Source organism: Sminthopsis crassicaudata, chromosome 3, assembly GCF_048593235.1.
Source record: "Sminthopsis crassicaudata isolate SCR6 chromosome 3, ASM4859323v1, whole genome shotgun sequence".
NCBI lineage: Eukaryota > Metazoa > Chordata > Mammalia > Dasyuromorphia > Dasyuridae > Sminthopsis > Sminthopsis crassicaudata.
The window spans coordinates 491,726,682-491,752,359 of record NC_133619.1 but is presented as its reverse complement, the minus strand read 5'-3'; the positions used below and the strand labels follow the sequence as shown (position 1 = coordinate 491,752,359).

General features: G+C 37.2%; 1 protein-coding gene across 4 annotated transcripts in view; it reads right to left on the bottom strand.

Annotated features, from left to right (window-relative positions):
* Positions 1-25,678, bottom strand: part of OPCML (opioid binding protein/cell adhesion molecule like) — a 1,489,737-nt gene that overhangs the window by 726,211 nt on the left and 737,848 nt on the right. For 2 of the 4 annotated variants that reach the window (XM_074303775.1, XM_074303776.1), the window contains one exon: positions 8,982-9,066. In XM_074303775.1, the coding sequence (XP_074159876.1) occupies positions 8,982-9,066 (85 nt within the window). Of the gene's footprint in view, positions 1-8,981; positions 10,580-22,436; positions 22,524-25,678 lie in introns of those variants that run through there. The other 2 variants (XM_074303777.1, XM_074303774.1) reach the window with 2 other exon arrangements.

Here is a 25,678-nt window from a genome sequence, read left to right as displayed (position 1 = left end):
TATCACAAAAATTAAAAGAATTTTGTTGTGATTTATTGTTGAAGCCCATGACTGGAAGTAAAACTAAAGTAAATGTTAAAAACGGTGGCCTATAATCAAGACAGTTCTCAATTACTGGGGTTGCTTGATCTATTGTTAACCAAATGTCAACATAGTTCCTGCATTGTGCCCATCAATACTAGTCTGATATATCATGGAAAGAGTTTTCCTTTGGTGGTTTTGGTATGAATTTAAATGAACAACATTCTTTAAAATAGTGTATCTAGCGTAATTCAATTCTGTTTATTTTGTTATTGTACATTGTTTCATTTAGTTGTTTCATTCAGGTCCAACTGTTCATGACCTTATTTTGGGATTTTCTTAGCAACAATACTGGAGTGGATTGCCATTTTCTTCTCCAGCTCTTTTTACAGATGAGGAAACTGAGACAAACAGGGTTAAGTAACTTGCCCAAAGTCATGTAGCCAGCAAGAGTCTGAGGCCATATTTGAACTCATGAAAATCAATCTTCCTAATTCCATTCCCAGAGTTCTATTTATCACACCACATAGCTGCTTCTTTAATCACTTTATAAGCCTGTATTATGTTAGCTACTGCTGACTGCTAGGAGATGCAAAAAGGAAGGAAAGAAAAGGAAAGGAAAGGAAAAGAAAGGAAAAGAAAGGGAAGAGAAGGGAAGGGAAGGGAAGAGAAGGGAAGGGAAGGGAAAGGAAGGGAAGGGGAGGGAAGGGAAAGGAAGGGAAGGGAAAGGAAGGGAAAGGAAGGGAAGGGGAGGGAAGGGAAGGGAAGGGAAGGGAAGGGAAGGGAAGGGAAGGGAAGGGAAAAAAGAAGGGAAGGGAGAAGGGGAAAGGGGGAAGGGAGAAGGGAGAAAGGAGAAGGGAGAAGGGAAGAGGAAAGGGAAGGGAAGGGAAGGAAAGGGAAGGGAAGGGATAAAGGAATGGAAAGGATAAGGGAAGGGAAGGGAAGGGGGAAGGGAAAGAAAGGGATAAGGGAAAGGAAAGGATAAGGGAAGGGAAGGGATAAGGGAAAGGAAGGGATAAGAGAAGGGAAGGGATAAGGGAGAAGAGAAAGGAAGGGAGAAGGGAAGGAAAGAGATAAGGGAAGGGAAGGGGAGAAAGAAGGCAGAAGGGAAGATAGGCAGGCAGGCAGGAAATAAGGAAGGAAGAAAAGAAGGAAGGAAGGAAGGAAGGAAGGAAGGAAGGAAGGAAGGAAGGAAGGAAGGAAGGAAGGAAGGAAGGAAGGAAGGAAGGAAGAGAGGGAGGGAGGGAGGGAGGAAGGGAGGAAGGGAAGGAGGGAGGAAAGGAAGAAAAGTCCTCAAGAAGTTTATATTCTAATGTGAATACACATATACAAACACACTGTATAAATATAATGGAGGTACGAAAGCTCTATCATTTTAGGGGTTCAGAAAATGTCTCTTACAAGAAGTATCAATTGAGCTGAGGGAGAATAGTGGAACCAAGATGATGGAGAGCAGACAGCTTTGCCTGAACTCTTCCTGACTTCCCTCAGAATCAACATTAGATCAAACCTAGATTTTATAGTGACAGAACCACAAATATTTGGAGTGTAACAAATTTCCAGCAGAAAATATCTTGGATGTATTCTGATGGAAGTGGATATCTTCAACACAGAGAAGAGCTAATCCAATTCCAATTGATCAATGATGGACAGAATCAGCTACACCCAAAGAAGGAACACTGGGAAATGAGTGTAAACTGTTAACATTTTTTGTTTTTTCTCCCCAGGTTATTTTTACCTTCCAAATCCAATTCTTCCTTTGCAACAATAACAACAAAATTCAGTTCTGCACATATACATTGTATCTAGGATATACTGTAACATATTTAATATATATGGGAATGCCTGCCATCTAAGGGAGGGAATGGAGGGAAGGAGGGGAAAAATTCAGAACAGAAGGGAGTACAAGGGATAATGTTGTAAAAAATTACCTATGCATATGTACTGTCAAAAATGTTATAATTATAAAATTAATTTTAAAAATTTTAAAAAAAGATATCTTGGAAGGACTTCAGGAAAGATCTATCTCAATTGGATGGGGGGAGAGGGGACACAGCCTGGTGCAGGTGTGGACCAGGGAAGATTGGCCCAGTGCCTGGAACCTAGCAGGAAGCTCTTAGCAAAAATACATCAGCATTGGCCACTCTGTACAGAAGGCCAGTGGATTGGCAGACTAGCTGTGAGACTTCCAATACAACTATAGAAGAAAAATAGTGAGCCTGTGATAATAGAATAACAGGTGGGAATTGATTAGCATCACATAACACAGCAAGAAAGTCTATAGCAATGACCCCAGTACAGGCAGCTTGAAATCCCAATAGCTCTGTAAAAGAAGCTTGGGACAATTCCCACTGTGCTATCAGAGCAGAACTCAACCTTGAAAAATAAGCAAAAATGTAAAGAAGAGCTCTGACCATAGAGAGCTACTATGGAAATGGGGAAGAACTGATTATAATCTCAGAAGAAGACACCAAAGACAAAATGCTTTCAGGTGAAGCCTCAAAGGGGTATGTGAATTCAAGCTCAAAAGGCTTTCTTGGAAGAGTTCAAAAAGGATCTTAAAAGAGAGAAGAAAATTTGAGAAAAGAAATGAGATTTTTTTCAGGACAGTTTGCAAAAGGAAAACAGAGAAATTTATTGAAGAAAACAACTCCTTAAAAATACATTTGGTGAAATGGAATAAAAATATCCTGAAGAAAAAATCTTCTTAAAATAGATTTGACAATTTAGGGAAGGGCATGGGGGAAAGAGAGGAGAAATTAGAACACAGGGTTTCGCAATGGGTAATGTTGAAGAATTATCTACACATATGTTTTGAAAAATAAAATACTTTAATAAAAATAAATAAATTTAATCTTAAACAAATAGATTTGGCAAAATGGAGAAAGAAAGCAAGTCATTTAAAAAAAGAATTGTCTAAATGGAAAAAGAGAATTACTCCTTAAAAATAAAATTGGTAAAATGTGAAAAACTCAACAAAACAACTCCTTTAAAAGTGCAATTAGCCAAATGTCAAAGGAGGTTAACAAAGGTAACTGAAGAAAATAAATCACTAAAAATTAGAATTGGACAAATGGAAGTGAATGACTCATGAGACCATCAAGAATCAGTCAAATAAACTTTTAAAAATGAAAAATAATAGAAAAAATGTAAAATACCTCATTGGAAAAAAAAACAATTGATCTGAAAAATAGATCCAGGAGAGACAATCTATGGGATTATCTGAAAGCTATTATGAAAAAAAAAAAAGAATCTAGACAACAGTTTTCAAGAAATCATCAAGGAAAATTGTTCTGATATCCTAAAACCAGATGGTAAAATAGTCATGGAAAGAATCTATCAATCACTTCCTGAAAGTGACCTCAAAATCAAAGCTCCCAGGTATATTGTAGCTAAATTCCAGAATTATCAGATTTATTGAACTGAGTCTTGAGAGGTTTTCCCAAGACAGAAGATAGGAAAAAGAGCATTTTAGACATAGATGTCATCAACTACATAGGCAAGGAAAGAGGATCTGATATCATATGTATGAAAAATGGAAAGTAAAAAAAGTCTAGAATGTAGAGGGAGGAAAGAAGAGGGCACAATTTATAGTCAGCATGAAAAGATAGGAGGTTGTGAGGAATTTTCAATCATAAAGGGATGTTATTATAATAGGAGCATTAGGGAGCCACTAGAGTTTATTGAGCAAGGAAGTACATCACCCAAATCTGTGTTTTCTAGATACCAACTTGGCATTTGTGCTGAAGATGAGCTGGAGAATAGAGACCAAATGCAAAGAACGTCTTTAAGAAAGAATTACAATAGGGGAAAGGTGATATGGGCCAGAACTAGAATCATATTGCTATGAAGGAAAAAATCTGTAGAATCAGGGGAAAAGAAAGTGTAACATTTATAACATAAAATATTAATATAAGATCCTGACCCATAGAACCCATATTTCTATGTTAGGATACGATATGCTGTAGCACAAAAAAAAAGAATTAACAATGAATACCATGCTTTTAAGCAGGTATTCTTAACCTTTTTTGTTTTATGGTCATTTTTGGAAAGGACTTGTGTGGTGAAACCTGTGGAATCTTGAAAATAAGGTTTTTAAATACATAAAATAAAATACGTGGGATTACAAGGAAAACTAATTAAAACAAAATACAATGAACAACAACAAATTCACAGATGGCAGATTGAGCCCCTGTTCTATAGCATGTTTTAATATATTGAACCTTAAATTTGGAGGTCCTGGGTTCAAATTCCAGACTATCTGTATGAGCTTAGTAAATTAACTTTACTTAAGCCTGAATTTCCTCATTTCTATCATTTATTGCTGTCAGCAGCAAATGACATAGTTAATGAAAAGTGTTTTGTAAAACCTAAAAGTGCTATATATATGTCAGCCATTAGGATTATTGTTCCCACAGGGCAAAATATTTTCACACACTATGCGTTGTTCTTAAAACAACCCCATGAAGCAATAAAGCAGAAGATATTATTAATCTTATTTTATAATGTGGAAAACAGTCTCAGACTGAAGAAGGGCTGCTTCTTTGAGACCACATAATTAATCCTTAGAAAACTTGAGACTGGGATACAGGGTATCCTCATCTACTTGTTCTTTTTTTCAGCCTTTTCTGATTTCATTGAAGCTGGATTCAAGGACATCTGCTTAGAAATAGGAATTATTGTGGTAGAAATAGGCAAAATTAGAATAGAAAGTGCACTGAAGTCAGACAACAATCCCAGTTCCAATAATACTGCAGTTCTTTAACTTCTTTAATGAACTTGAATGAGGTGACTTATTTCTCTGAATCTATTTCTTCATCTATAAAATAGGTGTAACAACAGGTGGAACTCCTATTGTTGTTTAATAGTTTCTAATCCTATCTGACTCTTTAGGACCCCATTTATTATTTTCTTGGCAAAGATACAGGACTGGATTGCCATTTCCTTCTCTGGCCATTTTGCAGATGAGAAAACTGAGGCAAACAGGATTAAGTGATTTGCCCAGGAAGACTTCAGACCCAGCACTCTATCCACTGAGCCTGTTGCCTGCTATTTCTTCTATACCCAGAGTCATATAGTTACTAATTGTCTGTGGCAGGATTTTAACTTACGTCTTCCAAGTGCAGTATTTTATCTACTATTTTTCTTTTTCCTTTTTTTCTTCATTCCTTCCTTCCTTTTTTCTTTCTTTCTTTTTTTTTTATCAATTAGTAGTTTTGTTTGTTTGTTTTAAGCAGAAATACTGGAGTGGTTTGCCATTTCCTTTCCAGCTCTGTTACAGATGAGTAAAGTCAGACAAACAGGTTTAAATGACTTGACAAGGTTCATACAACTCATAAGTATCTGAGATAAGATTTGAAGTTGAGTAGATGAGGCTTTCTGCCACTATACCACCTAACTGTCCCTGTATATTGCTACCTAAAGTAGAAATCAGTCATTTTTTATTAAACTCCTATTTTATGCTAGGCACTGTTTTATATATTTTGTATTAATTTTCTACTGACTCATTATATGGATGTTATGAAGAAAGTGTTTTATAAACTGTAGGATATTTATATTAGTAGAAATTATGATTAAAAACAAGCATAAAAGAACAAAATCAAAGAACAATCAAATTTGGAGACCTTTTTGTGGATGATTGTTGGCAACATTAAATAAATGCAATTTTGAGTGCTTTGCCCTATTCTGACAAAAAATTTAAACCAACTCTGGGTCATGTGATCATCCACTAAGATTACTGTACCTTCAGAAAGGTTAGAAAAGTATGTCTGAGCACCGAAGCAAAAGAATACAGGTTCAGGTCTCATCTCTACTATTTACTATCTATGTGAACAAATCTCTTTAACTATGCACACATTTGTGTATATATTTATGTATACAACCTGCATAAACACACTTATATATATGCATATACAGAAATATACATGTGGCTCAGTTTCCCTATCTATAAAATTTGGAGAATTATAGTATGGTACAATCAAAAGACCACTGTTTCTGGAATCAGAAGACCTAGTGATCCTGCTATTTATGTGACCTTGGATAAGTCAGTTATGGTTCACAGCAAAATGAAGTATCTGGACTAGATGCATTTTAAGGTTTTTTCCATATTTGAACCCATGATCCTATATTCCCTTGGGAACTGGATCAGGCTTTGCGATCATTCTAGCCCAATCTATTCATGGAAGAGAAAGCTAAGCTCAAGAAAAGTGACCTGCCTTATGTCAAGTCACACACCTACTGAGTAGCAGTCACAGTTTGAACTTAGGTGTACAACTGGTTTCAAAACCAGCATTCTTTACTTTGGAGAAATCTGTCAAATGAAAATTGTTAACTATTTTTAGTTAAGAAACATGCAGTTGCTTTTCCCTGGTGAATAGCCATGAGCTTCAGAGTATTAAAGGAAGGAAGGAATTAAGCATTAATTAAAGACTATGCTGAGCAACTTTATCTCATTTAACCCTTGTAACAACCCAGGAAGTTCCATTAATATCTCCATTTTTTATTTGAAGAAATTGAGGAAGAGTTTAAATGACTTTTTTGAGGTTATACAGTATCTAAGGAGGAATTTGAACTTAGGTTCCTCCAACACTCTATCCACTGCATCATTTAGCTGCATATAAAAATTACTGCATGCCAATCAGTATTGTTCACTAGGATTGCTGCCATATAGATAATCAGTAAAAGAAAAGTAAGGGGAAACATAAAAGTAGAGGGATAACATGAGCAGCCTTGGATACAGTTTTTAGAAATATGATGATGGGAGCTGGACCTAGGGATTGTAAAATCAAAGAACACGAAGAGCTAAAAAGCCTGAAAAATTAGTGGAAAAACAATTCAGTAAAGAAAAGAAAATAGTTCTAAAAAAGTAGGGGATAAAACTAAGGGGAAAAAGGAAGACAAAAAGACAAAAAGAACACAAATTGTAGAAAGGAAGAATATAGAAAAATATGAAACTATTAAGGCAGAGAAAAAATAATGTGCTCAATCTGACAGAAGAAACAAATTCTAAAAAAAACAAAACAAACAAACAAAAAAAAAACCAAAACTCCTAGGACATATTCTCTCATAAAAGGAAAGTGCAATCAGGTAACAAATATGAGTTCTGCTTAAACATGAAGGTTTCCTACAGCCAGGCTTACAAAAAAAGCAACTATTCAGCTTTTTCGAGGTTATTTTTTTTTTCTTATTCCTATTCCCATTACCAAGCACAGCTGCTGAACATTAGAAATCGACAGCATGAAAACAGGCCAGCAACTAATAAAAAAGTAAATCAAAGCTGGCCCTCTGCTGGTAGATCCTTTGCATTACAGCACCGAAAACAGGAAACTTGAGAAGTTTTCTGACAACTTTGCTCTCCACAGTAAAATACAAAGTCTCTCACACCCAGCCCTGAAGTCTTTCCATCTAGTGCCTGAAAAGGGTTAAATGGAAGAGCAGTAGGGTTCTCCCGTCAGATTCTCACTGGTGCACACAGATTGCTTGCATTTTCTAATTGGATCCCCTGTAACTTTGCCTCCCAGTGAACATCTTTGGAGTGAAGTAAATAAGATGATTACTTCATAGCTCATTAAATGCCTGGGAAGGACTGAAATGTCCACTACCATCAAAAAGTTCAGAAGACATCTGCCTCTATGACTCTCATGGAACCTGGATTTCATTAGGTCCTTGAGCATAAAGAGAGAAAGCTGTGTCACTGATCCCCAGTGTGTCAAGAATTCACTGGAAGTTGCTGATCATCAGGAAAACAACTCATGGTAAATCGTGGGATAGAATAGGCAGTATCCCAGGACCATTTTACTTCACACCTCAATTGTCACTTGAATGTGAAAGAATGATACAAGTTTGAATATTCAAATAAAAATTGGGTGAGAAATTCCATTTTCTCCTCAAAGAATGCCAAGTTGTTCCACCCTAGATCTGACACAGGATGCATTATTTTCATCATAACCACCAGTCACTAACTGAGCCAAACAAGCCCCTCTGTGTACACTGGGAGGTACAGTTAAGCTGGGACAACCCTGAATCTGTCTCTTAGGACCACAACTGCCTCATTAAAGGGATAAAAGATGATATCTGCTGAGCTAGTGGAAAGAGGTGGCTGCATTTTTATTAAAGTCTCAGCTGCAGCCAACACAGTCCCCAAAGGTCCATATTCCAGGCATATCTCTCATTCTCTCTGTATGGAGCAGCTTAGTTGTTTTTTTTTTTTTTTTTTTTTTTTTTTTTTTTTTGTAACTCATTAAGGGAAAACAAAAAGCTTTCTTGGTGTACTTTTCAGGACAGGAGTGGTCTCTCTGCATGTAAGCTGCATGTTGTCTCTGCTTTGCCTATGTCCTATATACTAAGCCTGGCCCAAGAAATTATAATAGCCACCCCACGAGCACATGATTGACTTAATACTAACAGCTTTGGTAAAGGACTCTTAAAGGGCCAGGCTAGAAAATTACTGGAAGCCACCTTGCCCACCCTTTTTAACCACACCCAAACACACATATACTCTGGCCTATGAAAAGGGACTAGAGCATCCACAGGACCACCTCATGTTGGGTCTGTTCCCAGAATCCAAATTCCTCTGACCACATGGTGCCTGGTTCCTATTTTTCAACACTGGACAAGGAAAAAAAAGGCCTGGAAGCTTCAGTTCTTAGCTACTGAAGGTCCCAGACTTAGAGATACCCCACTGACATAAAGGGAATGAGGCAGAGTGGGGTTCACCCACAGAGCCCCAGATCACAGAGATGTGGATGTCCAGGCAGAGCTATAAATCTGCCGCCCAGACTGGATTTAAACCTCCTGGCGATGGAGTGCCATGACTCTTGGCCTGCACAATACCTCTGGCAGTGCCCTAGTCCCAGGGGCCGGAGTCTCTTCTCCGCCTCCACAGATCCCCACTAAGTCATCATTCCAGTTCAGGAGACCCACTTTCCCCCACCACAAAGAAGCGAAGAGCTGCTCCCTACCTGAGAGTGGCGCTCTCCCCTTGCCTGACCGTCACGTTGTCCATAGCTTTGGGAAAGGTGGCATCTCCGCTGCGCACTGGCACTCCTGTGGGCAGAAGGAACAGCAGCCTAAGGGACAGGACCACGAGGAACCTCCAGGGCAGCAGCAAGTACCCACCGACCCCCATCCTCGACAGCCACAACTTCCCTGAACTGGAGCAGCGGCACCGCAGGCGCCCCCCAGCCGGGCACAGGAAGCGGGCGGGGGGAGAGGAAGGGGACGGAGCGATCCAGGAGCAAAAAGGGGGGGAGGGTTGGGGGCGGGAGAGAGAAAGAGCCCGAGCTCCTCCAAGTCTAATGATCCTCCCCCAAAATCCAGCCTCAGCTTTCCACCATCAGAGAAAAGAATTCCCCCAACAGCATCCAAAGTGTGCGCTCCCCCCACGTTCCTTGGGTGAGGAAGGAGGCAGACCAAAAGGGAGAAGAAGGAAGGTGCAGGGATGAAGGTCACAGATCTTTCTTTCTCTCCCTCTCTCTTCAAGATGCTACTTTAAGATTCAGTTGGGCACGCGCTGCAGAGGTCTGGCATCAAAAGTTTATAACCCAAAAAAGTGCCTCCGACATGAAGGAGAGATCATTTAAAAAGCTGCTTTTTTGGAAGAGGAGAAAAGAGTTTTATTAGCTCAGACATATGTAAATTACGTACATATATATATATATAGAAATATATATATATGTGCATATATATGTGTGTGTATATATTTTAAAAAACACCAATTCACACTCAGATTCTTTGACACAGGATAGATTAAAAAAAAAAAGTTCTCAGCAGGGATTTGCAATTGGTTCCTAATGTTGATCCCGATCCTGTAAATTTCCTCAAACCAAATGCAGCCCCTGGATCCAGTCCAGTCACCCAGCTCAGCGAACGATGTTATATCCGAACCCTAGGAGCAAAAAGAAGCCTTCCAGCAGAGAAGAGAGGGGGAAGCCTTGGAGCAGAAGCCCGGGTGTGGGAGCTGCGGGAACCCCTACTCCTTTCCCCGGCTCAGAAAGAGGAAGCCACTGGCCAAGGATGTGAGCGCTTCGCCGGAGCCACACCAAACTCAGCTGCTTCCCCTAGTTTCAGCATCTCCTTCCTCCCAGGAACATCTCCGACTCGCACAAGCACCGACTTCCAGGGTTGTCATGGTAGCAACTCCATCACTGACCAACACTTTCACTCCCATACAGACACACTGAGAGGCGCAGACTTAGCACATTAATCTCAGGAAAGGCTTGTGAGCAGCAGAGAGCTCTCACTTTAACCCTTGCACTGCTGGGTCTGGGAACTGGTGAGCATGCAGCCTAGGGAATCGGAAACAGTTTTTTAAAATCCATGCAGAGACATGGAAGAGAGGGAAGAGGGCGGCAGCTTAGTCTGTCTCTAATTTTCCTTTAACCCCCTCAGCTCCAACAAAGGAACAAGTAGCTAGCAAAGAAAAAAGATGTGACCCTCTCTGAGACATTTTCCTCACTAGAGAGAAGCAGGGTGATAAAAGGGTGGAGGAGGGAGAAAGCTTGAGGAAAAACTCTGGAAAAATTGAGACTACTGATTCCCTTCTTGTGTATTCCTAAGCAAGATATGCATCCTTTTGCTCATTCAAAGGGACTTCCTAAAAGGGCAAGCAGGGGAACCCAACTTGAGTCTGTTACATAATTGTTATACATAATTGTTATCTCTTTACTTTCCCTATCTACAAATACAATGTCATTTTCCCTAAGCCAAAAGAGACCAAGTTTTCAGTGCTAGTATTTTTTTGTCCAAAGAAACATTTCCTACATACACATTAAATAAGCAAGAAGTGACAGTGATAACCTAGTTTTGAAGACAGAAGTTGTTTTTATTCTTTTTCCCTCCATCCCAAGCACATTATCTCAACTATCATTTTTTTAACAGTCTAAAAATTATGCATCATTCTCACCCACACTTCCCAAATGCTCTTCTGGTGATGGAAAAGAAAAGTTTTTGGTGTGTGGACCCCCTTCTTTCATTTTTGTAACTATGGGAATAGAAGGAATATTGAATTTTCTATTATATTTAGGATACTTGGGTCCTAATTCCAGTTCTACCACTAACTAATTAATAGCAGCAACCAAAGTAAAGGCACATTTATGTAGGAATTGACATTATCTCATTTGATTCTTACAATAATACCATGAGTTGCCATTTGAAAAGCAATAGGATAAAGTAGGAAAAGCAATGAAGTTGGCTTCAGGGTCATTTGCATTCAAATCCTGGCTCTCTCACTTATCAATTGAACTATTTTAAAGTCACTTCTACTCCAAGCCTCAATTTCCTTATCTATGAATTAGTGGTCATACTAATATTTGTACTCGATTTTTTCACAGGGTTGTTGTCAGGAAAGCACTTTGTAAATTTATATAAATTTGATATTAACTTTATTATCCCATTTTAAATGTAAAAACAATAGTGTTTGGAGAGTGTGAATGACAAAACTATAGTCATATAAATGATCAATATCCTCCACTACAACTTTTACTGTTGTTGATTATTATTATAATCATATATTAATAACTTTTGACTTTGGAAAATGTTATGTATATTAATTTATTTGACCTTCACAACAACTCTAAGTGAGGTATCAAAGGTACTATAGTTTTCATTTTTCACTTGGGAAAAGTGAGGATCAGAAATTTTGATCACAAAATTATCTGGCAAATGTTAGAGATGAGATTTGAATCTCAACCTTCCTGAATCCATGTTCAGCCCTCTGTTCACACTGATTGTTGGCCTGTGATTATCAGGCATAGAGTGTGCTTTTAAAAATATTGACTCGATGATGGGTTAGGCGTGATTGACATTGTATATAAAATACTGAGAATGTGCAAGCCACAGAACAAGATAAGGTAGTGGAAGAAAGGATATTCTATAGACAAGAGTATATGGAAGGTCTGAAAGGAAACAAAGCACAGGGAACATCATTCTCTTTAACTTATAAGAGTGCCACAAATAGCCAGAAAAGGATGTATCAGCTGATTAGGGTGAGACCAATTTAGGAAAAGCATGAGATTGCAGAGAAGTGGAAAGTAGAAAGAAAACTGGGTTTGCAGTTAAAGGGCCTAGTTATATGTATCCTTACTTTGCTACTTACTACCAAGTGTGACCTTGGTCAAGTCAAAACTCCTACTTGCCCCATGAACTGAAATAGGATGTTTAACCTAGAGTCTTAGGACCTTTTAAAAATATTTTGACAAAGCACATCTTTATTTCAATATAATTTGTTTTATTTGTAATACTATGTATATTATCTTATACATTTCAAAACATTGTTTTGAGAAGGGGTCCAGAGGAAGAAAACTTAGAAAAAGATATGCTAGATCAAATTCCAGGGAACTAAAAGTTAAAAATTTGGATAACTTCAGAAAGAACAATTTCAACTTGACACTAAGGAACTATATATGGACCCCAGAGAAGAGCACAGAATTTTATGCAAGGGAAGAAAAGGTGAATTTAATACTAATAATGTATGGTATTTGTGTAGTATCTTAATACATTTTTAATTTGATCCATGAAGATGATATGGATATTATTGTCATTAATTTAAAATTGAGGCAACTGAGGCTGAAAGAAGTTTCATGACTTAGGTTCATAAATCTAGAATGGGAAGGAACCCCAAAGGCTATTTAATACAACAGAATAGAAGGTGAGGTACAGATATAGATAATGAGCCTCCAGATGTGCCTTTTGAACTCAAGACCTCTATTTCCATATACAAAGTTTGTTTTTCTTCTGTTCAAGGCTTTCTGTGGATTATCTAGAATCATACAATTGAAACTTAGGTCTTCTTGATTGAAAGTCCTTGTGCTATATTCACTATACTACATTATCTTTAATTCATTTAAGCCCAAAGAGATCAAGTTATTTGACCAAAAGAAGTTAAAGTGAAAAGAATGACATGATTCTGCTTCTACTTCTGATACTATTTAGCTTTTCCTTAGATAATCAGTTGAAGAAATATGCTCTGTTCTAAAGTGAGAGAGTGAAGTAAAAAAAAGGGAAAAGTTAAGGTCCTAGAATTATAGTCTAAGGAATTAAAACTCATGAAGCTTGCAATAGAAAGTTACTGAATTGGTAGGAAAAGATAAAGATCCTTTGGTCTGAAGATGCCCTAGTTTGTTTCTTTATAACTTCTAAATTGTGAACAACCTCAGAGTGTAATCTCTCATTAAAAGGGCTCTAAGAAATTCCCTATTGAGTATATAAGATGTTCAGAGAAAGAAATTAGAATTTTAGGTCTGGAAGAGACATATGGAATCAATTACAGGCTCGTAATATTGGGAGAGTCTTTAGAAATTGTCTAATTCTCTCATTTGAGAGAGGAAGGAAACCAAGACCCAAAGAACTTATGTGATTTTTCCCAAGGTAACACAGCTAGTTGTGGAAAAAGTAGGACCAAGCTGTCTCCATCTTTACTCCTATTCTCTTGTTTTTTTTTTCTAAACCCATGCTAAACTCTTGGTTTTTAGGGAACTGGCAGGAGATTCAAGGGTCATCAATAAGAATAGGTCAATGCTTATCACATAGAAACAACACTTCATAGATGAGAGAAAAAAAAGAGAGTAAGAGAGATACAGGATAGAGACACAAGATAGAGTGAAAGAGAAACATAGTGTAAGAGACACAGACTGACACAGAGACAGGGAAAAAGAGACACAAAGAGACAGAAAAAAGGAGAGATACAGAGAAAAGAGAGAGAGACAGAGACACATTGGATTTGGAGTCAAAATTCCTGTTTGAATCTTGTCTTTTGCCTATTATGTTTTGTCACTGTCGAGTTGTTTCAGTCATATCTTATTTTTTTGTGATCCCATTTGTGGTTTTCTTGGCAAAGACACTGGAATGATTTGCCATTTACTTCTCCAGTTCATTTTACAGATGAGGAAACTGAGGCAAATTGACTTTTCCAGGATCACACAGCTAACACGTGCCTGAGACAGCATTTGTACTCAAGAAGGTGAGTGTTCAAGAAAGAAGTATACGACTCTATCCACTGTACTATCTAAATGCCCTTACTTGTGTGTAATGTTGAGCAAATCACTTTTTCTCTCTGGTCAAATGAAGAAGTCAAAATCACTTTTGATTCTAAAGTCTTTAGTTTTGTATCTCTCTTATGTATCTAGACAGACAATTGAAATATGACCTTTTATTTTGTCATAGTAGTTCAAAAGTTCTTAAACTCCTGTTCTTCTTTCTTGCCCTAAAACACTATATATTGACCAAGCAGCATTTATTCAGCACTTATTGTATGTCAGGCAGTAGGTTAGATGCTAGAGATATAAAAACAAAAAGAAAACAGCCCTTGTCCACAAAAAGCCAATGTTGTATCAGTAGAAACAATATGTGCATCTAAATATTTACAGTATGCACAAAAAACATACAAGATAATTTGGAGTTTCTACTCCATTTTCAGGGAGTGGATTAGAGAAAAAAATATTGTTAAATATCCCATTAAATGAAGAGATTGCTGTGTTTTCAACAGGAAGGAAAGATTGCCAATATACCTAAACTTGTTCTCAAGGATTAATAAGCTAAGTTTTATTGATAAAATATATAAAGTAATATGACTTATGGAAAAGAGTTTAGGAATACAAACATATTCCTTCAGCTTTAGGGAGGAGAATGGTGACATTCAAGGCTCTGTTATGGGAAGCAGTTATGAGAAGGTCAGACAATATTCACAAAGAAAAGCAGGAAACAATGGAATCCTCTCTCTTCTATCTCAATCTATCTTCCTGCCACACAAAAAACAAAACAAAACAAAACAAAACAAAAAAAAAAAAAAAAAACCAGAGACTTAATAAAACCGGCATTTGTTTCCTATAAAGATTGACTCTATAAGGATGATAATTTGCTTTCTGGGTCCAACAGGAACATCTGTATTTATCTAATGTGATTTGTAGTTACTGCTGCAGAGACAATGTCAAAAGTGTGTGCCATACATAAAGAGGGGAAACTTCCAGCATGCTTTTATCTAAGGCTGGGCTGTACCAAGCTGTTCTTGAATGGGCATCAAGAGGAAAAAAAATGTATGGAGCACACATACTATGCATATTTATGTTATAAAAACCTGCCGAACTAAGTATTTACTCAGTGGAGTGGAACAGTTGAAAAGGAGATGTGGCAGCCTACCCTGCAGAAGTTGGTTCACTCAGGGGCCTTCAACATGCTAAGGTGCAGTAACTAAACAGTGTGTTGTTTCGCTCAAATGTGGTGGTAGTTTGCAGGAAGGTGTGATTGGACTTCATCTACAGCTCTCAAGTTCAAAGGAGGTTTGAGGGATAATAAAATAGGATTAAGAAAATAAAATCTAAAACCTTAGGTGAGATACAGCTCACTTCACTGAGAAAACTCAAAGCAGTTGATCCATATCACCTATTTCACCATAATCTCAAGAGATGAGTCAGTAGCTGGAATTTTCATCCCCTTTTTCACATAAAGGAAACATGAGGAAGAGGGAGGTTAAATGGCTGATATATAGTAAACTTCCACTCTGGATGTAGAACCTTGTTAACTGTTCATCATGTCACTTCATTGTCTTTTTTTATAAATGTCATTAATACCTAAGATGTGAGAAGTACTGCACTTTGAGAGGTGTTGAAGATCCAATGATGTTATGAAATATAGTTCCTACCCTCATAGAACTTTCAATTTAAAAAGAAGAAAAGCCATACAAAAATTAGACTATTCTGATGAAAGAATAGAAGTACCAAAAAGAGGATCATATGAGATACTTGAAGACTCAGGGATTAACAGCAGCATTAACAATAATAGTAATAATAGTAAATAAATTTAAATCCCCCTTTATAGTAACATACATAATTAGGATGGAGTAGTATATAGAATGCAAGGCTTGGGATCAAGAAAATCTAGGCCCTGTTAATAGCTGTGAAATATAAACAAATCACAGCCTCTTTAGGTTATACACTCATTGGGTTAAGAAGTGCTCTTGTCAGAATGAGTCTTCCTACACTGACAGTTCCCCATTGTGAAGGAATCACAGATCCTTCAAATATATATTCACATAGTTACCCCGCTCTTTATACCTATTCTCTTATTCAATCCTCTTATAAAGGTAAATAATGCAAGTCCTCCATTCTTCAAAGGAATAAACTAAAACTTATAAAATTTTAGTAACATTCCCAAGAGCAAACAGCTAGTAAGTTGGAAAACTGGGACTCAAGCCAAGACCTTCTCCTTCTAAGTCTGGTAATGTTGATGACACAACTCATTTTCTAAGTGAGGATCTTCTTCCTTTACTCATCCCTCTCAATAACTATTACAATCCAATTATTGCTTCTATATAGTCCTCACAAAGTGCTCATGTGACATTTTGTTTCTTAGGGTTGTCAAGGATAAAAAATGGATATTTTTCAATAAGTCAAATTAACAGAAAGGATTCATTATTTATGCTGGCAATCAGCTTTTATGTGACATGAATACAAAAAATTCACTTTTCCTCAACCAACAGATTGAGATAAATGGCAAACTTTTGAGTGTTACCTAGTATATATTCCCATCTCCTTCCTCTCCCCTATCCTTTATAGTTTGATGCCATTCTCAGCAGGGAACTAAGCAAGGAGGCATTAATCCTAATCAGAAGTTAAAATGCCAGTCCTTACTTATCTAATATCACCTGTCTCTTTACAGATGATTTCAAAAGTTCAGAAAACTGTAAAGAAGTTTCATGGAATCATGGGACATACAACAAAGAATTCCATGGATGAGAAATGATGTCCTTCATCAAGGAAATTCAAAATATTTGTGTCTCTGTATGTGTGTGTTTATGTGTATGTTTAAGTTGGATGGTTCAGACAAATAGAAGTTATACAGGTAAATAGAAATTGTACATAAAAAAACATCAAGTCCTCCTAGTTATGGAGATCCCAAGGTCTCTATTAAAATTATTATTATTATTAGAAGTAATAAGTGAAACACTTAACTAGTACTTACTATGTATCATGTATTTTACTAAATGCACTATAATCATTTTCCTTTTTGATACAATAATCTTGGGATATAGATACTATTATTATCCTCATTTCCCAGATGAGGATAGAGATCACTTTGCATTTGGGTTTTGAGAAGGTAGGGAAGAAAAGGGGAGAGATACAATAGGATTTGTAATAAAACAGTATTGGGATAGAAGAATTAAAACTTTTACAAGAAAACCCAGAGCAACAATTTGTCCTGTTCCTCCCTCACCTAATAACTTACAATTGTTCCCTCACGAGAAATGATGGATTACAGAGATCATGTGAGGTTCCATAGTGACACATTAACCAATAATAATACTTTAGCTATAGTGTACCCAAGGAAGAAATGGAGTTTGGGAGTGTGGTGGGTGTGGGAATGAAAATTACCGATGACCTAAAAACTAAATTTATAATGATAATGGGTAACTCAGCTTTTACCAATGACCTAAAAATTGAGTTTATATTGAGAATGAGTAACTCAGCTTTAGTCAGAAGGAATGAAACAGACAGCCTAGCATGGATCATCAAAGGCCAAGAGTAAGAGATTCACACTCATCCAGCTTTCATTCTGCTTCTCTTACTCAGATAACTATTAACTGCCATTTCCCTATTTCCCAGGGAAGCTGATTGAAAGAGAGAACAATTCAGAACTTTTTGAGATTAAAAAAATACAGATTGCAGTCCTGAGACAGAAACCAGAGGTGGACTGGAAATCTCTCTGTGTAAGTTTGTCTGTCTCCATCTCTGTCTCTCTTTTCTCTCTTCTCCCCTCTAGTCTCTCCTTCCACCTTCTCTCTCTCTTTCTCCCCTTCTCCCTCTTTCTCCCTGTTGCTCTATCTCTCCCTTTTCCTCTCTTTCCTGCTTTCTTTCTCTCCAAATTATGACATGTAACCCACAACTTTTTAAAGAGGAAACTTCTCACTCTGTTGTCATTTAGTGAGAGTTTGAATATGCTTGAACAGGGCCATTTATGTCACTACTATTTTTCCATTAACTTAAAATGACATCTTTTCTTGCTTTTGCAGATGAATTCTTCCTTCTTATCCAGATTATTTAATGTTTTATCCCAGAGATCCAATAGTAAGGGAATTTGATGACTACATAAACCAGCTCCTAAGCTTTTGTCTTCACCCAGTTCAATAGTATCCATATCAAGTGTTGCATGGTCTAACTATGACTAGTTGTTGAATTGCAAAGCTTCTGAGAGGAATATTATCTGAAAAACAAAGATGTTAGAGAGGAAATAGAATGTATGGCTGGGGCAAGGATAAATAATGGAGGCGTTAACAAGGGACAAAACAATGATGACAAGGCAGGATCCCCATAAAAGCACAAAGCCCTTTAGTTGGGGGCAAAACAAGTAAAGGAGATAAAGCTGTCTCTTCTGCTCCATTTTCCTCTCTCTCCCTCCCCCTCTCCATCTGTTTGTCTTTTTCCCTTTCTTTCCCCCGTCTCCTTTCTTGTACATCTTTGGCTGCTAATTCCAAATAGCACATTTATGAATTAATTCCAAGATTATCTCCCTCTGTTAAGGTATCTTATTTGTACCCTCCCCCACTTTATTTTTTAGTTTTTTCAATTGCCAAGGTGTTTTTTTTCTGACAATTCCTTCTCTGTGTCATTTGCTCTAACTTCTTGTGGTCCACAATCAGTTCATGTCATTCATGGGCTCTAGGGCATCTTTTGCAAATGCTAGCAGGGGGTGAAAGGGAAGCAAAAAGTGGGGGAAGGTAATTGTGGGAAAGGAGAGGTAAGGAAATAAAATGTGGTTACTTAGAGACAATCAAGTAGCACTGTGGATAGAATGTTAGGTCTGAAGTCAGGAATATCCAAGTTCAAATTCAGCCTCAGATACTTATTAGCTATGTGATTTTAGGCAAGACATTTTAGTTCTGTTTATCTCAATTTCCTCAACTGTAAAATGAAGGTAATAGTACCTATCTTGCAAGGTTATTGAAAGGATGATAGAAGATAATATTTGTAAAATGCTTGACACATAGGTACTGTATATAGTTATTATTATTATTATTTGTATTTTTAGCTAGCTCCAAGCAGAAATAGGATAAAATATCCCCAAACTCTAAAAATATGCCACTGATGACTTTCTTAGATAGATTAAAAAAAAACATTTGACTGTCTCTCACTATCATCATTCAAATCTCACTAAACTAAAATTGAGGGCTCTTAAAAAATATTAAATAGACATAACCCCTCCTATAGAAACTTAGAAGTGAATTAGACACTGTTATAGATAAGATATAAACAGAATTCATTCTTCTATTTGTTAATTTAGTTAGGTTTCTAACATGTTTTGTTGGATAGGAATAAGTGTGCTTCTTAGGATAGAAAGGAAAGAGGAAATATATATTTTATACAAACATCAAAATGAGTATTAGAAAAGAGAATGAGAATTTCCAATTGAATGGGGAGTGATCAGAAAATAATATTTTCATTACTCAAAGTGTATGAAGTGAATCAGAGAATAGAAATGGATTTTGACCCAGAATAGGGATAAGGCTACCTCAAATAAGAGAACATGATAAGAACCTTAGCCAAAGACAAATCCCAGAACTTTTCATAGTGTCATATAGTGAGAATAATGTTGGATTTAGAAGACTTGGGTTCAACAATTGCTTACTTACTAATTGTGTAGCATTGGATAAACCATTCCCACTCACTTTGACTAAATTTCCTTATCTATTGAATGAGGTGGTAGATCTGGATCATCTCTAAAGAAGGAGAAAAGTAAGATGTATTTATGTAGTTCCTACTATGGGACAGGTGATATGCTAAACACTTTACAAATATTTTCTCATTTAATCTTATCAACTCTGGTAGGTAGGTGTTTTCCTTATCCCCATATAAATGTTGAGGGAACTGAAGCAGACTGTGGTTTGCTTGGAGTCACATAGCTAGTACCTGAGTAGAACTCAGGTGTTCCTAACTCTGAACATAAAGCTCTATCCACTCTACCATCTAGCTGCCCCTAAGAGTCAGCTAATCATTGTCTGTGATTGCCACTGTTATTTAAATGACTAAAGTATCCTATCTCTAGGGTATCCTATCTCATTTGGGAGAGAAGGTATCACTGAGCAAAGGAAACTAAATAGACAGGGATTAATATATATATATATATAAACTGGTTTAATTATCCCATATGAGTGAAGTCACTGTTTTTCTTCTTTTCCTCTCTATTGATGTCCTCTTTCCTCCCCTTCTCTACCTTGCACGTACAAATTGCTTTATAGCAACCAATGTTCAGAAGGTTGGTGTTGGTGCTGGGGGAGCAGGATGTGAAACTAAGAATATGAATTCTTCTGAAATTGGAAAGTTTATACATGGAAACAAACTAATTTTATCACTTTATATCTTGTTTGTACATACTTATTTTCATGTCATCTTCCCTAAAAGATTGTGAGTACTTTAAAGATAAAGAATAACCATTTCCCATTCTTTCCCCCAGCATTTTGAATAGTTCCTGGCACATAGTAGGCACTTAATAAATGTTTATTGATTGACTGACTGACTCTGCATCAGGAGTTTACTTTGTGTCTGTAATTCAATACGAGGAGTATGTTTTAGATATTGGTCTGAGGGAAAGTAAAGAGAAGGCCATGGAAGACAAACAAGGGCATAAATTTTCTACCTACTTCTTTGTGACAAAAGATGACATCAAAATAAGGACCCAGATTTCTTTATTCAGAAGTAGCCCCTCTCTGCAAGTGCCCATTGTGTAAATCCCTTTTGATTTACTTTCTTCCCATGGATATACAAGAAGCAAGTGGAGTACACATTTCTGGCTCTTTGCCTAAAGATGTCTACCTTTCACAACTGACCCTGCCAGGGCTTAACTTTGGAGCTTCTGGCTGCAGACAAAGGTAGGCACTTAAACTACCCAGGATTTTTCCCTGGCTTTGTCTTACTCTGTATGGCATTTCTTTTAGCTCAGGAGCTCTCTGCAAACTTAGCTTTTAGCCATAGTGGCTACGACCTTATGCACACTGCATTTCTTCCCCAAATTGATATAGAGACAAAGGCAACAATTGTCCTGTGCTACAAGTCCGCAAGGCTGGATGAGAGTCCTTTAGGATACAGTGTAAACAAATTCATAATTTGTATGTAAAACCATAAAACTGACACCATCCTTAGAGAATGGATATTCCTGCTAACCTTCACCAAGAACAGATGTTATTATTCCTGTGACCAGAGGCCACATTACCATATATCCTATACCTTAATTAGTGGCATCTTAGAGTTAGAAGAGACATTGGACACCTTCTTCCAAATTAGACTCCCACTTGATGAAACTTTCTCTCTACAGCTTGCATATTGATTGGGCATCCCATGTTTCCTTGAACAGTTCTAATGACAATGACCCCCGTGGCAGAGGGATAGCAACTAGAACTGTGGTTTCATGGATATTATGGAACTTCCTCTCCTAAAATAGGGCAGCCTCTTTTCTACAATTTATTGGCTTAGAGAGCCACTGAAAGTTAAGTGCTCAAGGTCATACAGCCAATATGTGTCAGAGGAGGGGCTTGAACTCAGTACAAGAGCCATTCCACCCTAGAACAGCTCTGATTCCTGATTTTAATCCAACTTTTTGCCTGGTAGGAGAAAGAAAAGTATGAGCTGGAGAAAAATGTATGTCGTCAACCTTCAGGGAATTTATTGTAGTAAATTAACCATGGGGAGAATATGATATTGCTACAACTTGATGTCCAATATATGTGGGCTTTACACTGACTTCTTGCAGACATCACAAACACCACAATGATTCCCGATTCTCTACAACCCCTGTGGTACTTCAATGCACTTTGAAATAATATACTTGGGAGTGGATTCATTTGGTTGTTCATTGGGTGCCAGTACAGGTCAGAGAATGGTTCTTTCAGGCTCCAGTATTATCTTATTGTATAAGGATAGGCAATCTAGAGGCAGGAAAATTACCCCCTGTATTTAGCAAGGAGTGTAAAATATCCAGCACCATGGACAGAGGGCAAGATAAACAAATAAGCATCTCAGACTGAAGAAGTGGAGAAATGAAAAGAAGAATTAAGATCTCCAGGAGAGAGAAAATAGCAAGCAGCAGTGGGAAAGGAGAGAATGAGCACACAAGGGAAGAATAATCCCTGCACAGGCATCATCTGGAATCATGCTGACTGCAAACATACACAAAAACACTATTTTCAAGAGAATAGAAAATAACTAATTAAAAGCTTGCTGTGGCATTTTCTTCTATAGCACTGCTTTACGCACTAGGGAAATGTGAACACAAACTCTTCTTTTACCCCAGATGTTGGGGTCCCAGTGTTACAGTGATGGGCATTCTTCAGGGGAAGGATGGTGTGATCGCTGACATTAAGGATGAGAAACATGAAGGGGAAATATGGCTCTGCTGGCAGCAGTGTGCAGAAGAAACACCTGAGATGCACCCACCTGTTGTTCCTTCTGGTCAGGCATTTCCTGAACGGCTCATGATGCTATGACTCACTCAAAATGAGGTTGAGTGGTCCCTGAATAGGGGGGCACATGACCTGTTAAATGATGATATAGTTTAAACAGATTTCCACACTGACAGATGGAAAAGCTCTTAAAAGCAAGAATCTCAGAACCCAGCTAAATATCCCAGATCCTTCAAATGATCTATGAATAGAATGGTTTCAAGTGCTGTTACCATCCAGGTGATCTTTCTTGGGATACAATGGGGGGGAGGGGAAGAGGGAGAGAGAGAGACAGAGGCAGAGAGAAAGACAGAGAGAGACGGAGAGAAAGACAGAGAGAGAGAGAGAGAGAGAGAGAGAGAGAGAGAGAGAGAGAGAGAGAGAGAGAGAGAGAGAGAGAGAGAGAGACAGAGACAGAGACAGAGACAGAGACAGAGACAGAGACAGAGACAGAGACAGAAAGAATATTGGTCGTATGTATTCTAGGTCTGTATAAAAAATGATTGGTCTCTGTGATTACTCATATATCACTATTATCACATCATTTTTTTTTTTTTAGTTTTCCCCTTTTAATTCATGCTCTAGATTATTTCCAAAATAATCCTCCTGAAGTACATGTTAGATTAGTAATTTTTGTTTGTGAGGTCAGGGAATGTTTTCATTCTCTTTGTATCTTTAATACTTAGTATAGTGCCTAGAATGTAAAAAGCAATTAGTAAGGTGACTGCTGAATTGCATGTCACTCCCTGAACTAAGGATTTTACAGTAAATCCTTGTTGACTCTGATTCAGATTTAAAGAAAATTTTAAACCTTTCATCCTCTGGCCTCACTTTACCTTTCTAGGCTTATTAAAATTACTCCCCTATTCATATTCTAAAGTCTAACCAAAGTTCTCCCTTTTTGCAACTTTGCCTAGTTGCTATTCTCTGAATTTAGCATCTCCTGATACTCCACCTTTGCATCAGATCATTAACTTTGCCCCAAGTTTATATCTGAACCATACCCTCTTTCTGGTTTAGTTTTTTAGAGGCTCAATTCCTAAATTAGCTCCTGCCAGACAGGTCTATTCTGATCCCTCTAGAAGATAGTGCACTTCTCTCAGATAATCATGTATTTACCTAGATGTGATGTCACCCCATACACACCCTTCCCCTCTTATATGCACATGCACACAGTGGAATGTAAGCTCAGCTAGGACAGGAAGGATACTTAAAATTTCTATCTCCCCCAAGTGCTTAACACAGAATGCTAGGCACACAATACTTTTAAGATATAAATATGTTGAATTTAGTGGGATTAAATGGAAATGTCCTGTAGAAATGGAAAACCACCATGAAGTAGGCTTGAGGAGAAACCTGAAGTGGAAGGAACAAAGGAAAACTTTGACTGCCTCCAGTTTTGCCTGGAGCTGAACCTAATGAGAAATCATTGAAGGGATAGGAACCTCAATAACCATTTGAATCTTAGGAGAATTTCAGGCCTTAAGGCAATTCACGAGAAGATTGCACCACTAAATATGGACTATAAGCTAGAAAATGACTAAAGTGTCTTTGACTAGCAGTCAGTAATGGGAATAGGGAAAGGCTATACTGAAATTATGAGATGTGAAATTCTAGTAGCAAAAGTTTAGAATTCAGAGGACCAAACTCAAATCTTTGCTCTGCCATTAAAAGACTTTAGGCCAGTTACAGCCTTTCTGAGACTGTTCCCTCTTCTGAAACTTACAGACTGGAGCTACCCAACTTGCATGGTTATTATGAGGATCAATTAATGTATATTTGTGTAATATATACAAAATAAAAGAAAACCCTAAAACATATAAATGTAAGCTGCTATTCATTGCTTTATGATCTTATCACATAACAACAATCAAATACTTTCTTTGTTATCACTACCCCAGGAATAAAAAGTGAAAGAGTAGTTTTTCACACAAGGAATTACCTTGTGAGTGCTTCAGGGTCTCTTCATGCTCTTACTAGTTTATGAGATAGGATGGGGTCTCTCCTTATAGTGTTCTAAACATAAGTGATTTTGGTACACCATTCAATCTATTCTTTTGTTTTCAGAAAAAAAATTGCTTAATTTTTATTTATATAAAAATGATCAGCTCATTTCTCTAGGCTAGAAACTTATAATTATTTGCTTTTTTTTGTTTGTTTTTTTGGTTTTTTGGTTTTTTACCATATGGAGAAATGCAGCATAGTGGTCAAATAGTAGAATGTAAATCACGGATCCCAGGAAATAACTTATATAGAATACATGAATATCTACCAACCCTTTGACTTAAAAATTCTTTGAGGGCCAACCTGGCAGAAAGGATAAATACTTGACTTAGTAGAAGAACAATGGGTTCAGGTCCTATTATTGACACATACTGGCCATGTAATTCTGGGCTACTCATTTAACCTCTCAAAATTACAAGACTCTTAAAACTAAATTAAGAGACGATATCAATATATACCTTAGTAAAAGATTTCCTAATATTTAAAAAAGTCATTTTTTTCCCAAAAAGAATACAATGCAACCTTTGAGATTCTTTTCCAGCAAGAACATTTTTTTAATGTTGAAAATTTTCTTTAAAAAATGCAAATATAAATAATTGTTCAGTAATGTCTCAATCATTAAAGGCAGAACAAGATGGCAAATGTATACAAAAGATGTAAACTCATCTCATAAGAGAATCCCTAAAGAGGAGTCAAATTAAAGAAAGATTCCATATAAAAGGTAAGGTCCACCAGATAACACTGTTAACAGCATGGCTTTGTGTCTCTCACAGAGCATTATCACTGAAATCTATGACAAATTGGAAAAGATTGGCCTAACAAACCTGAAAAACTCTGTGGATAAAAAACTGTTTTTGTCCTGATTATGATATGATAGGATAGGATATTACTAGTCTACTGACTTAGTATATAAACACATAGCTATCTAGGACAATCACTACCAATGAATAATGAGCAGAGTGCAGAATCAAATAGGAAGGAAGAGGGTAGGCTGAATTGTGCCTGAGGAAAGTATTGTGCTCAATACTTTTAATAGCCTCAAGCTGTTCTCCAACATAAAAGCCCCATTAAAACAAAACATTAATGTTCTTTCGGTGATAGTCTATGGCTTCCAATCTTAGAATACATTAGAATCTAAAGAATTTGAGTTGTGAGTGACCCGAAGGGCATTAGAAAATTGCATCATCAGAATAAGGATGCTGCAGCAAATTTTCAAAAATGACCAACCCGCAC